The sequence below is a fragment of the Prionailurus viverrinus genome, chromosome B1 (assembly GCF_022837055.1).
Source record: "Prionailurus viverrinus isolate Anna chromosome B1, UM_Priviv_1.0, whole genome shotgun sequence".
NCBI classification, from domain to species: Eukaryota; Metazoa; Chordata; class Mammalia; order Carnivora; family Felidae; genus Prionailurus; species Prionailurus viverrinus.
Window position 1 is genome coordinate 131,522,974 of NC_062564.1, and position 12,450 is coordinate 131,535,423.

The 12,450-nt window shown below is 35.3% G+C and overlaps 1 protein-coding gene across 2 annotated transcripts in view; it reads right to left on the reverse strand.

Moving 5' to 3' along the window:
• Nucleotides 1-10,056: 10,056 nt before the first annotated feature.
• MMRN1 (multimerin 1) overlaps nt 10,057-12,450 on the reverse strand; it is a 70,579-nt gene continuing 68,185 nt past the window's right edge. For both annotated transcript variants that reach the window (XM_047857628.1, XM_047857629.1), the window contains exons 8-9: nt 12,056-12,208; nt 10,057-10,873 (exon numbers count right to left, since the gene is read on the reverse strand). In XM_047857628.1, coding sequence (XP_047713584.1) covers nt 10,452-10,873; nt 12,056-12,208 — 575 coding nt within the window. In that variant the 3' untranslated portion in view covers nt 10,057-10,451. The remainder of the gene's footprint in view (nt 10,874-12,055; nt 12,209-12,450) is intronic.

A 12,450-nucleotide genomic window follows, 5' to 3' on the forward strand; every position in this document is an offset into this window, starting at 1 on the left:
ACAGATACTAAATAAATAAATGCCTGTTCTATGTTGGCCATGGGGCTGGACGTTGTGAATGTTGCAAATATCAAGAAAAACCAATGTTAAAGTCTTGTGAAATAGCTTTAAAATATATAACAAATAAGTAGGTATTTCTGCTTCTGGGATTCTTTTTCTTCCTTTTTTTTTTTTTTTTTTTTTTTTTTTTTTTTTTTTTTTACGTTTCTGCCGTAGCTCTTCTTGAATATAAATACTAACTGCCAGTGTTTGTAACGAAAAGCAATATGTATAGGGTTTCAGAAATCTTCTCTTTTTAAAAATTTCCGTCATTTGCAAAGTAGGTTTGATTATTTAGAGAGGTCTATAAATTATCCTTTATTCAAAATGTCTATAATTTTAATCATGTTATTTTAATTGCAATAGGTTGTAAATTTGCAATAAAATAACAAGAAGGGAGGCTGTAACAGATGTTCTGTCAGCACATGTGATTTCGTCTGAGACAATCAAGCATTCATCATGCTTAATCTTCATCAATTGAAATGTACTGATTTTCAATAATGTGAGTTCTGTATACTCAAAAGGCTTCTGATACTTAGGAACAAATTTCTTGACGGGGACATATTTTTATATAATGGCTAATTTACCCTAAGGATTTCTTCAGCTGCTATTATAAATAATTTTATTTAGTGATGAATTATTTTCATATTACTTGATTATAAAGGTAGCTATTGTTCTTTATAGTCTTTTTTTTTTTTTTTTGGTCATTCCATGTTTCTTTGCACATGGCAACTATTTCACCTGCATAAGTAAAATATCATCTATGCTTAAACTGGATGCAATTTGTAAATAATGATGTTAAATTATTTCTTGGAGATATACTGCTCTGATGGAAGTTTAATTTATTTAGATAGCTGGAGAATCCTAAGAGTGGTACATTAGCAGTAATACTTTCATAAAGAAAATACAATTAAGGCCCGCTTCAGTACTATGCACAATGAAATAAATTTCATTGAAAACATAGTACTTCCTAGGCAGTGTTTTGAATTATTGTTGGACCTTAGAAAATACAGGGTAAAAATAAAAGCGGGAAAATGAACATCACGATTTTATAATCCGTACATTCTTTACACTGTGCTTTACAGGAAAGTGTGTAAGAAATGGAGAGTGGGAAGGAGAAAGGAAGAGGGAGGGAGCAGAAGAGAGACACAAAGAGAAAGAGGAATAGGAGATAAGCAGAGAAAATACAGGCAGTTAGAAACAAGAAGAAAAAGGAGAAAGGAAAAGAGGAGGAAGAGGTGGAGTTGGGGGAGGACAAGGGGAGAAGGTGAAAGAGAGGAAGGGAGTCACAAAAGGAGAAGCAGAATCATGAAAGTTAAAGACTAAAGCTTTTCCTTTCAGGGGCAAGGCCAGACATTCTCTGCAGACGTTCAGAGGCTCACGTAGAGAATCAAGCTGTTGGGTAATGGGAAGGTGATCTCCTGCCTTGAGGCTTGCTTTCATAGAAAAGGAGTGGAGGTGGGGGGAGAAATGAATAAAAGTTCCGGCCAAGGGGACCTGGGGAGAGGCAATTAGGTCTTGGCTAGTTCTCAGGTACTGCAAACGCCATTTGTCTGCACCTGGAAGCGTCTTGGTTGCTAGGGAAATGACAGTAGTTTGAGAGGCTCCCAGGGAAACCTGCCGAGTCACTGAGAAACACAGGGAGTGACTCTGGAGGTCAATGTAAGATTTAAAGTGGGCAGTAAAGGAACAGAGTTACTCTCATATCTTTGCCTTTTCCAACCAAACGCTTGGAAAACAAAACAGTGTAACTTCCAGAAAGTCTTTCCATTCATTCTGAAAAATTGTCACTTTAATCTTGCCTGGTGTTCTGTCTCAGGAAGGGAAGATCAGAAGAATGAGCCTCTGATATCTGTTTGGAGATTTTATAGAAACCTCCTCTTCCAAACTCCACCTCCACACTTATTTATTTTTATGTTTGTTTACCAGTATTCTCTCCTTTTCCAAAAGAGATGCAGGTGAAATCAATGAAATGGTACTCTTGGTGGAATTCTCTTATCTTTCGTAACGTGTTTTGGAGAGAGAAATACATATTATTACAATCATTTTCTGATCAACTTTTATACAGAACATACTTTATATTAAAGGCAATCTGAATTCAGTACAGATTCATTTTAAAGCCACTACTCTAAGAAATTTTCTAAAAACTTCATAGCATTTTCTTCACTTTTGGAGCTCAAAAAAAACATAAAAAGTGTAAGTTTGCTAACTTCTTACATTTATTCAGCAGCAATACCTGGGTAGAAACTTAGCGATTCCATTACTGGAGCTTAAGGTCTATTTATTAAAAAATGTGCCCACTTTCCCCATCCATGCCTTTTATTTTAATGTACAGAGCTACCTCATAGGACTTCAAGAAGTATGAAGAACAACACACTGATAATCATGTTATTAGGAAACAATTTTGGGATTCTATTGAAAGATATGTGGGGTGTTAAGTTTTTCTCTTGTTAGATGATTTGTCTGACAATTTGCCAAATTTTAAGAAATAGGGGAATAAAAATAAGAGCACATTAACCACAAAGAATTTTTGGAGATAGTTATCCATGTTCCTTTCCTTCCTAGTTTTTGAGGCTAGTGTTAGAGTTACTCAGCAAATAGCATACCACAAAGTCCAAAGGGCAATGTATGTCTTAAAATTTTTTCAAGACAAATTCACAGGTTTTCAGGTAGCGGCTGGGGTGAGTAGAGACAGTAATAATTTCCCTATCATAAATATTCTCTGCTAGTTTTTTATATCATGTAGGCTAGAGAGAAGTTGATGAAGTGTTAGCAGTGTCTTACAACTCCACTGTTTTTCACTCTTCTTCCTTGTCTCATCCTGTGTCTGGCCATACTCTCTCTCTCACCATTGACCAATTTAGCTCTTGTTTTTTTTTTTTTTCTTCTTTTCCTTTTTCCTGCCTTCCTCCTCTCATTGACATCCACCACCTCCCACTCTTCTTCCTCTTCCTCCTCCTTATTTCTGATTTGCTCTTTTTCTACTTCTTCCTCAAGTTTCTGCTGTCTATTTTCTGACAGTTAGCCACCAGAAGCAATAGGGAAAGAAAATATACAGGCATTTTCTCCCTGAAGTTTGTGTTACTTTTGATTTTGTAATTGTAGGGGGAAATGATGTTATAACTTTTAAATGGTAGTGATATAAGGGAGATTATAACTTGGGGTTTTGTATACTTCAAAAAGAGAATGGCAAACCAAATTCTGCCTAATTCTTGAGAGCGATCACTTCCCTGAGGTGGTAACTGGCCCTATGGAAAATGGTTTTCCCACAAGGTCACTTGCCAAGATAATTTTTGCACTGATGTGAAGATGTATCTTGTTGGCAAAACTGCATGGATATATTAAGGTATATCTAATGCATGCAGAAGCTATTTGTTACAGCCCAGAATGGGAGCATTTTAAGAAAATCTGATGCTTCTCATAGACCTAAAACCTCTCCCTAACAAAGATAAGAACATTATCTAAGCATAGATACCATATTTAAATTTTCTAGATACAAAAAGTAAAGGGGCGCATTGGTGGCTTTGTTTGTTGAGTGTCCGACTCTTGATTTCCTCTCAGATCATGATCCCAGGGTTGTGGGATCAACCCCAGGTAGGGCTCCCTGCACTGAGCATGGAGCCTGCTTTGGATTCTCTCTCTCTCTCTCTCTCTCTCTCTCTCTCTTTCCCTCTGCCTCCACCACTCTCTTTCCCTCTGCCTCCACCATCACTTGCATACTCTTTCTTTCTAAAACAAAAAAAAATTTGAATAGTTTTGGAATTAATGATTATAAATTCAAGTCTGTCTCCATTTGTCTGAATAAAATGAATTCTCCTAGAAAATTTTCTAAATTTCTAAAATTTGATTAATTTAACACATTTAATTCTTTTCACACTCCCAGCACATTCTATGCATTTAATAATCTCAATGACCCACCACTAGCTGCCATGCCAAGAACATTATTAATAAGCAACTGGTACCTGGCCTCATGGGATTCTCAGATGCTGTATAAGCATCCTAGTCTATTTTTCAAAATAGACTACAGAACCAGTTTTCAGATACCAATATTACTCATGATATCTATAATGTATTACTTAAATTTAAAAGGCTAGGTTTTTTGTTATGATACTGATGAATGCCTTTAAGGTATATAGATGTTGTTTTCTCAAACATGTTCTACTTTGAGTATACAGCATGGGAAGAGAGAAGCCAAAATGTTAAAGAAACTCAGTGATGGTCTTTGGTTATTGCTTCCATTCATTGCAGGGGGTAGAGTTCATAGTTTGCTGTTAATGTAGAGAGAGCTGTGCGAATGACTAAAACCTACTGATGACCTCTCAGTGTGCTGACCATTTAAAGGAAATAGAATTAGAGCTTATGAAATAGAATCCTGATTCAAAAGATTTAATGACAAGATTCAGAAAGGGCAAAGAAAGTCACATTAAAAAGACATGCACTCTCTGGAGTGTCTTTTAAATTTCATCTACAGAATAATTTCCACTATTTAGCTGCCTCCTCAGCAGGATTAAAGAGATCTAAATATGTTCGTTAAATAGCAAATCTGCAATGATGGGATAGGGAGTAAGGGATAGTAGGGAATTGAAGGACGATTTGAGATGATGGGAGGCATCTCTGTGGGATATTCTTTGTTAACAGCAAGATAACTCCGTGAAAAATCATGAAAATCAGTGTATGTGAATATATCTAAGACATCAAGATTAAAAAAGACATGTTCTTGGGGCGCCTGGGTGGCTCAGTAGGTTAAGCGTCCAACTCTTGCTTTCGGCTCAGGTCATAATCTCACGGTTCATGAGATAGAACCCCACACTTGGCTCCATGCTGACAGTGTGGAGACTGCTTGGGATTCTGTCTCTCCCTCTCTGTGCCCTCCACTGATTTCTCTCTCTCTCTCACTCTCAAAATAAATGAAGAAACATTTTAAAAAGTACATGTCCTTGACATGTATTTGATGTATAAGTAGCCACTATCTTTGTCAAAGTTTGATATTTTTCTTATTTATTATCCATCTAGCAAGCTTAAATCATTTTTGAAAATGGCTAGGTAATAAAAATAAATGAATTCTTTCTACACATGTTTTCTAACAAATTACTGTCATCCTAATCCACAGACTTCATTATAGATAAAGAAATAGACATGTGGTCCTCTTTACGCAAACTATGCACAATCAAATGCTTTAGTGGTAATGATGGTGACAGCAAAGATACACGAGGGGAGTAAATTACAAAAAAATAAAATAAAAGTTTAGAACTATCTGTAATCGTATCCTGGTAAGAAGATTCTAGTGAGTCATTTTGTAATTAGTGGCTGCAGTAAGGAAAGTAGAATAGTATTTATAAGAACACCCACCCTTTGCATTGTGTCATGTAGTATTTTCACTCTTAACTTGAATGAATTTGATATAGTATTTATTTTAATCTGAAAAATAGGAAATTCAAGTAAGTGTATGAATCCAAATCTTTGGATTTAGATTCAAATACAATGAAACGACACTGAAAGAAAAAACGAACAAACCACTAACTCGTAGGTTGTATCAGGTAACACCTTTACTGTGCTCTTCAGTGGGCTTGCTCTAAGTTTCTATTTGGATCTAATAGGAAAAATCACCTTACAACCAGGATCTGCTATAGATGGATATGTTTTCAATCATGAAAGTAAGATTTTAAAATATTCTAAATACTACATTCAACACTTGGTAACTGGAAAATGTTTTGACTAAAGCCTTTGACAATTCACGAAGCAATCCATAAAAAAAAAAAAAAAGAAAAGAAAAGAAAAGAAAAGAAGAGAAAAAGTAACAAAAACTCTAAAATTTGGACTTTTTCCGGAGTTTGGGATTGTTTAATTAGGATGTCAGGCCAGAGAAATGAATGCTACTTAGTTGTTGTTTTCTCTAAACACAAACGCGGTATAGCTCATTGAAAATTCTCACTGAGCTGTGGTAAAAGCTCTCAAGGGAAGGGATTTTAGAACCCTCCTCAGCTTGTTGATGAAACCCTGGGTTTGAAACCACTGGGGCAGCAAACATGTCTGCCTCCGACGGGGGAGATCAACGCCACACTCTAACATGGGCATGTTGATCATTCCTGCTTTAATGTGTCCTGCACGTGCCTTGCAAGGATAGAGACGAACAGGTTTGAATAATATGGAAAATTTTGTTACATTAAAGATCGCCTTTAATGAAGACAAAGAATATTATTCAACTTGCTTCTAATATGAAAAAGTTGGCACTAAAAGCAATGTTTGTTTTTTTTTTTTAAAGGTACCAAGTTGTCTGTACATTTTCTTTAGACTTGGATGAAAAGTATGTGATAAAAAACTTCAGTTTTATAAATATATATATTATAATTTATATGTTAGATAAAGATATATATTTATATTAGATATATATTAGATAAATGAAAATTTTAACTTTTTTATTATATAACTGAATGTATATATAATGTAAATATATACTATAAATAATATATTTACATATAATGTAACTGAACTTCTACAAATACAAATTCATTTGATTCAGTGAATTTAAATTTTGAAACAGATGAATAATAACAAAAAAAATCCCCTCTAAGAAGATTAAATAGGCTAGTCAACCAAAAATCAACATGGCTTATTTTAATAAATTAAGCTTGTCACTTCTTAATGCTCAAATCTTATTAGTTCATTCTTCTAAAATAAGAGTTTTGACTTATGAAAGAGAATAAAGAAGAGTAATTTAGGCACACTTAGCTTTGAATCTGAACTTTCTCAGTTCTTGAGTGATCCAAAGGAGGTAATGGAAGCTTGGTCAGAGATGCAGAAAAAGAGGGGATGGTTATTAAAGACACATTTCCCATTGTCACAGAGCTGCTCATGATTTTGTTGGTAGTAAATGCCAGCATGACTCTGGATAATGTATTTCATATGTAGCATCCGTCTGTACTGATTTATTTGATATTTATTTTTATATTACTTAAAAATATCTATCCTGCCTTCATGAAGTAGGTATTTATTAAATAATTGGTGAATGAATGCATAGGACGTCGTCATGAGTAACTAGGGTCGTATTGTACTTCAGGAGCTTGCTGGGCAGGAAGGTCTGGTGACAGAGAAGGGCTCTGCAATTCAATGTACAAAATAATAGCCATGCAAGTTGCTGTCTCCATGGGAGAAATCAAGAAAACCCCAGTGCTGTATTTTTTATCCATGAGTAAGTTTGGTCATAACAATAACATAACATAACATAACATAACATAACATAACATAACATACTAAATTAATTGTCTTACATTATACTGGCTGGATTAAAAAAAAAATAGCCAAACAAGATTACAGCAACTTAAAAGTCACTACAATGCCTCTTTGTCATTTATGTATTTCTAAAATATGTCTAAAAACAAAGGATTATATTAATAATTACAATTCCAAACACCAAAGCATCATTTGATGCTAAATATTCTTAATTATCTAATTACAAACTTAATTAACCAGGGGCGCCTGGGTGGCGCAGTCGGTTAAGCGTCCGACTTCAGCCAGGTCACGATCTCGCGGTCCGTGAGTTCGAGCCCCGCGTCGGGCTCTGGGCTGATGGCTCAGAGCCTGGAGCCTGTTTCCGATTCTGTGTCTCCCTCTCTCTCTGCCCCTCCCCCGTTCATGCTCTGTCTCTCTCTGTCCCAAAAATAAAATAAAACGTTGAAAAAAAAAAAAAAAAGAAAACAAAATTAACCAAATTGTGCATGGCAATGAAAAATATTGTCAAATGATTTACTTCCGTCTGTTTTGCTAATATTAAAGTATGTTGAGATCATTAGAATCTATGTTGAAAGTGTCTAAGACAAAAATTGTATTTAATCTATGAGTATTTGAAAAAATAAAATGAAAAACAGTTTAGATTGTGATGCAATTTTAAGCAGACACTAAAGAAACTATCAAAACATAAATATTTTTGAAAATGACCCATTTACACATAACAGAATTGTGAGTCACCAAGCCTCCACTTGTCAGTATCTAGCTCATACTCTTCCCTGACAGCCCGAGTCTATTACTGAGTGAGGCAAGGTTGTGAACCCCCAGCCATTTCAGCTCAACATGAGATTCTGATGGGCAATACTAAAGTTAATGATACTGGATTGTGTATTTGAAAGTGGCTATGAGGGTAATTCTTAAGTGTTCTCATCACTAGGAAAAACTATTAGGTGAAGTGATGAATTTTTTTAAATGTTTATTTCTGAGAGGGAAAGAGAGACAGAGTGCGAGTGGGCGAAGGGCAGAGAGAGAGGGAGACACAGAATCCCAAGGAAGCAGTCTCCAGGCTCTAAGCTGTCAGCTCAGATACCGATGTAGGGCTTGAACTAAGGAATCGTGAGATCAAGACCTGAACTAAAGTGGGACGCTTAACCAACTGATCCACCCAGGCATCCCTGTGAAATGATGAATGTTAAGTAAACTCATTGTTGTAATCCTTTTGCAATATGTACATATGCCAATTCATCATATAGTATACCTAAAACTAATATGGTATTATATGTCAATTATATCTCATTAAAAAAAACAAACAACTCACTTTATACTTTCCTGCAGGGTTGGCCAAGTTTTATCAGGTTGCAGTTTGAAATCTTCTCCTACATTATTATTAGGAGTTTCATACATGTTGTTGCGTGTTCATTCCTTTTAATTGCTTGGCAGTCTACTGTATGGATATACAAGCGTGTGCTTAACCATTCATCTGTTGCTAGACATGTGGGCGGTACCTTGTTTTTGGCTATCACAAATAAAGCTCCCATGAACATTCATGTACAAGTCTTTGTATGGACATATGTTTTCAAGTTTTGGCCAATTTGAATTCTTCTCAAGTTTCTGCTATAAGAAAACATCATTTTCACTTTCAAGATTGGCAATATTTTAAAAATTGTGAATTTTGATGAGGGTGAAGAGGAGCTAAAGAATGCTTTTTTACATGAGCAAAAGGGGACTATGGATCAGCACAAATCTTTTCAAGGGCAATTTGATAGTACTTATCAAAATAAGAAAAATATGCTTGTCCTTTATTACAGAAATTTCCCATAGTTTGCTGTAGTTACCCTCTGTGAGCCTCAGTTTCTTAGCAGTAGAAAGAGGATGATAATACTTAATATATATGTCATAGGTCTAATATGTATATATCATAGGATTCTAGTGAGCAATAAGTAAATTAATTCCTGAAGAATGTTTGCCAAGCCAGACTTTTTTTCATTATTATTTTTACTATTTACTTATAGGAACGTATTCTTCAGAAATACTTTATTAAACATGAAAAAATGTATATTTAACGGTGTCCACTACATTAACAGTGTTATAATAAAATACTCTAAACAAGCTAAAGAGGTCATCACGTAAATTGTGGTACATATATGGGAGGCAATAAAGACGAAGGGTGACTCTCCACTCTGGAGAAGACCCGGCCTGGTTCTAAATCCCGCCTCAGTCCTTGCTGGTTGTGGAGCTTGGTCCATCCTATAATCTCCCCGTGTCTGTTTCCTCAACTGTAAACATGATAATAATAATACCCACTTTACAAGAGTTTTTGTGAGGAATCAAGGAGACATTCCATGTAAGTTCCTTAGAAGAGAATCAGGACAGAGTGAACATCACATAAATCGTAGTATTACTCTGGAATCTTCTGTCCCCTTTAAAAGAAGATGAGCAGGCCTGATTGCACTGCCTTGGAAGGATACTCATCAGAGGAAACTTTTATTTTTTCCGTGTAGATATTGTATCATGGAGGCAGGTAAAAGAACCACTTATACATGCTTAGACATAGATGTAAATGTTCCACTATTTGTCAATTACTACTTTAACCTCTAAATTACAGAGAATGGTAGTTAAGCATATTTCAAGCTTCAAATACAACTTTCTTAAGTTTGATTACAAATGAAAATTTTAACATATAAAACTGATCAACCCAATAATGAAGAGTACAAATCAAAGTTAAAAAAACAACAACAAAAAAACACTTCTCAGTCTTTCAGTAATTTATTTGAATTTTGAACTTAGGAAATGTATGTTATATATTTATATACATAGGGAATAACAAAAGGTAAGTATTTTATTGTAGAGACTACTGTGACTGACAAAAATCGAATGATTGCCATTTAATCATATTACATTACATTAAAACTACTTAACTGGAGAAGACAAAAATCATTATGTCAACAAATGCACTTTGTTTTCTGTGTCACTAAATCTCTTTACGAGCAAAACTTCGTATACAGGTTATCCGAGAGATAGTGAAATAATTTTATGACATAAACAAACTTACAGGCTTACTCAGATTAAAAGAAAAGTTGATTTTCATTTCATGTAGAAAGCCAAAAACAGAGCAGATGTGCATGCAAAGATAAAGGAAAACTCTGGCTGCTTCTCAGTGAAGGTGATAGTCTGTCTTTCATACTAATTTATGTACGATATAACAAGTAACCACTAAATGTAGTAGCAGGGGGAAATTTGGCTGGAATTGTTCCTTTTACAAGTCGCAACCACACTTCCTGCCCATAATTTAATTCTAATAAGGCATCCCCAGTTAAAACCCTATCACAGCGTATTTCACTATTAATATTTTCAGATTCAAATGCAAGCTTGTCTCTTCCATCAACCACTAAAAATCCAGAGATATGGGCACTAAATGACTCGATGGTATACTTAAACACATACACCCCAAGATATGGAATTCTGAATTTTCCAGTTCTTGGAGTATACGAAGCTCCATAATTGACATCCAAATTATTAAATAAGATAGGACCAGGTGTAGTCATTCCATATGTGTGAGATGCAAAAAATGCCACCATCGGTGCATATCTGTAAGATCCTTTGGAAAAATCTGTTAGAGGAAAAAAAGTGGAGTCAATTTTCATGTTTTTTTTAAATATTGTCTTTCCCCATTTCTTTATCATTTTATCTCAGTTATAAAAAGGGCTACCAGAAGGAAAAAGGTCATTCATCAGATTTAACAAGGGCATAGGCAGATATGCCTGCCTCTTGGCTGGCTTATCTCAAATCATTTGCCCTCTGTGAGCCTCAGTTTCTCCATTCAGATCCGGATAGAATGATAATAACACTTAATACATCCCTCATAGAAATGCCTCAAAGATTAATTTGCGTGTTGCTTTGATCTCTCCAGAGATAAAGGAATTCAAAGCACTCTATGGTTATTATGTTATGCCAGCATGTTTTAAAGCCCCTAGTAGGAATTGAAGCTGACATGATGTAGAAACAATTTTTCCAGCACCTTGTCAAACAGTTTCTAGAGGCTAAAACAGAAGCCAGACGAAGTCATATGCACTATAGAGAAGTAGACAAAAGCACTTTTCTATGTAATTAATGCCAAATGTACTTACAAAGGCTGAGATTTAAAAATAGACTAAAACATTTACTCTTTGGCATGCAGCATATTATTGAAGAAAGCCTGAGTTAAAATATGTTTTTGCCATCATTAAAGAAAATATATTTTAAATGTTGCACATATTTTCTTGTATAAAAATCAGAAATGGTACACTCTTAATTTGTAACAACCAATACTTACGAAGGTAAATGGACAAAAAAGGCATTTGGTTCTACTTAGTACGTCTGAGCATATTCTAAGTCTCACCCAGTCACAATGGCACTGTTAGCTTAACCTTCATAGAAGACATGCTGCTGATTACTTATTAAAACTTCATTTAAATGACCATATCTGATATGAATCAAAGGTATATTTCTTTATCAACTTGTTTGAGAAGAAAGTTTATATCAATCAGGTATGTACATCTATGTTTTCTTTTAAGATGTACAAGAAAAAAAAAAGACTGCCTCTATTATATCAAAATTGAAAATTTCAACAAGGGTACATCAATATGGATTTACCTGACAGACATTTCCGCTTGTAAATCATGTATGTCATTCGGTAAATTTCAGAAGTAAAAGGAATGAATCCTCACAAGAGTCCAGATTAATCATTTGCGAATATTTTCAAACAATGTTTTTATGACATTGAGCGAGTCCAAGCCTGCATGCGCTTTCCTACCTGGAGCCAGAGCATTTTCGTCCACCAGCTTGACGGTGCAGTTATCACCCGTGAACGGATGTCGGCAGGCGCAGATAGAGCTAGTCCTTCCGTTTATACATGTGCCTCCGTTCTGGCATGGGGACCTACTGCAGTCTGAATACCCCTCTGTTCCTGAAAAAGAAAGAATCGAGATAAGAGAGGCTGAAAGTGACCTATTTTCTTGTTGATCTTAAATTATAGTTTGCAGCTGAATGGGAAAAACATTGAAGCAGAAATGAGAAAAATGGGTTCCCAGGCCCAGGTTGGCCGCCAGTATAGTCCCAGGACTTCATGAAACCTCTTAACTCTCTGAGCGCCTTTTACTGCTTCTTCGAAGTGAGGATCATTCTGTGATATTCAAAGTGGGGACAATC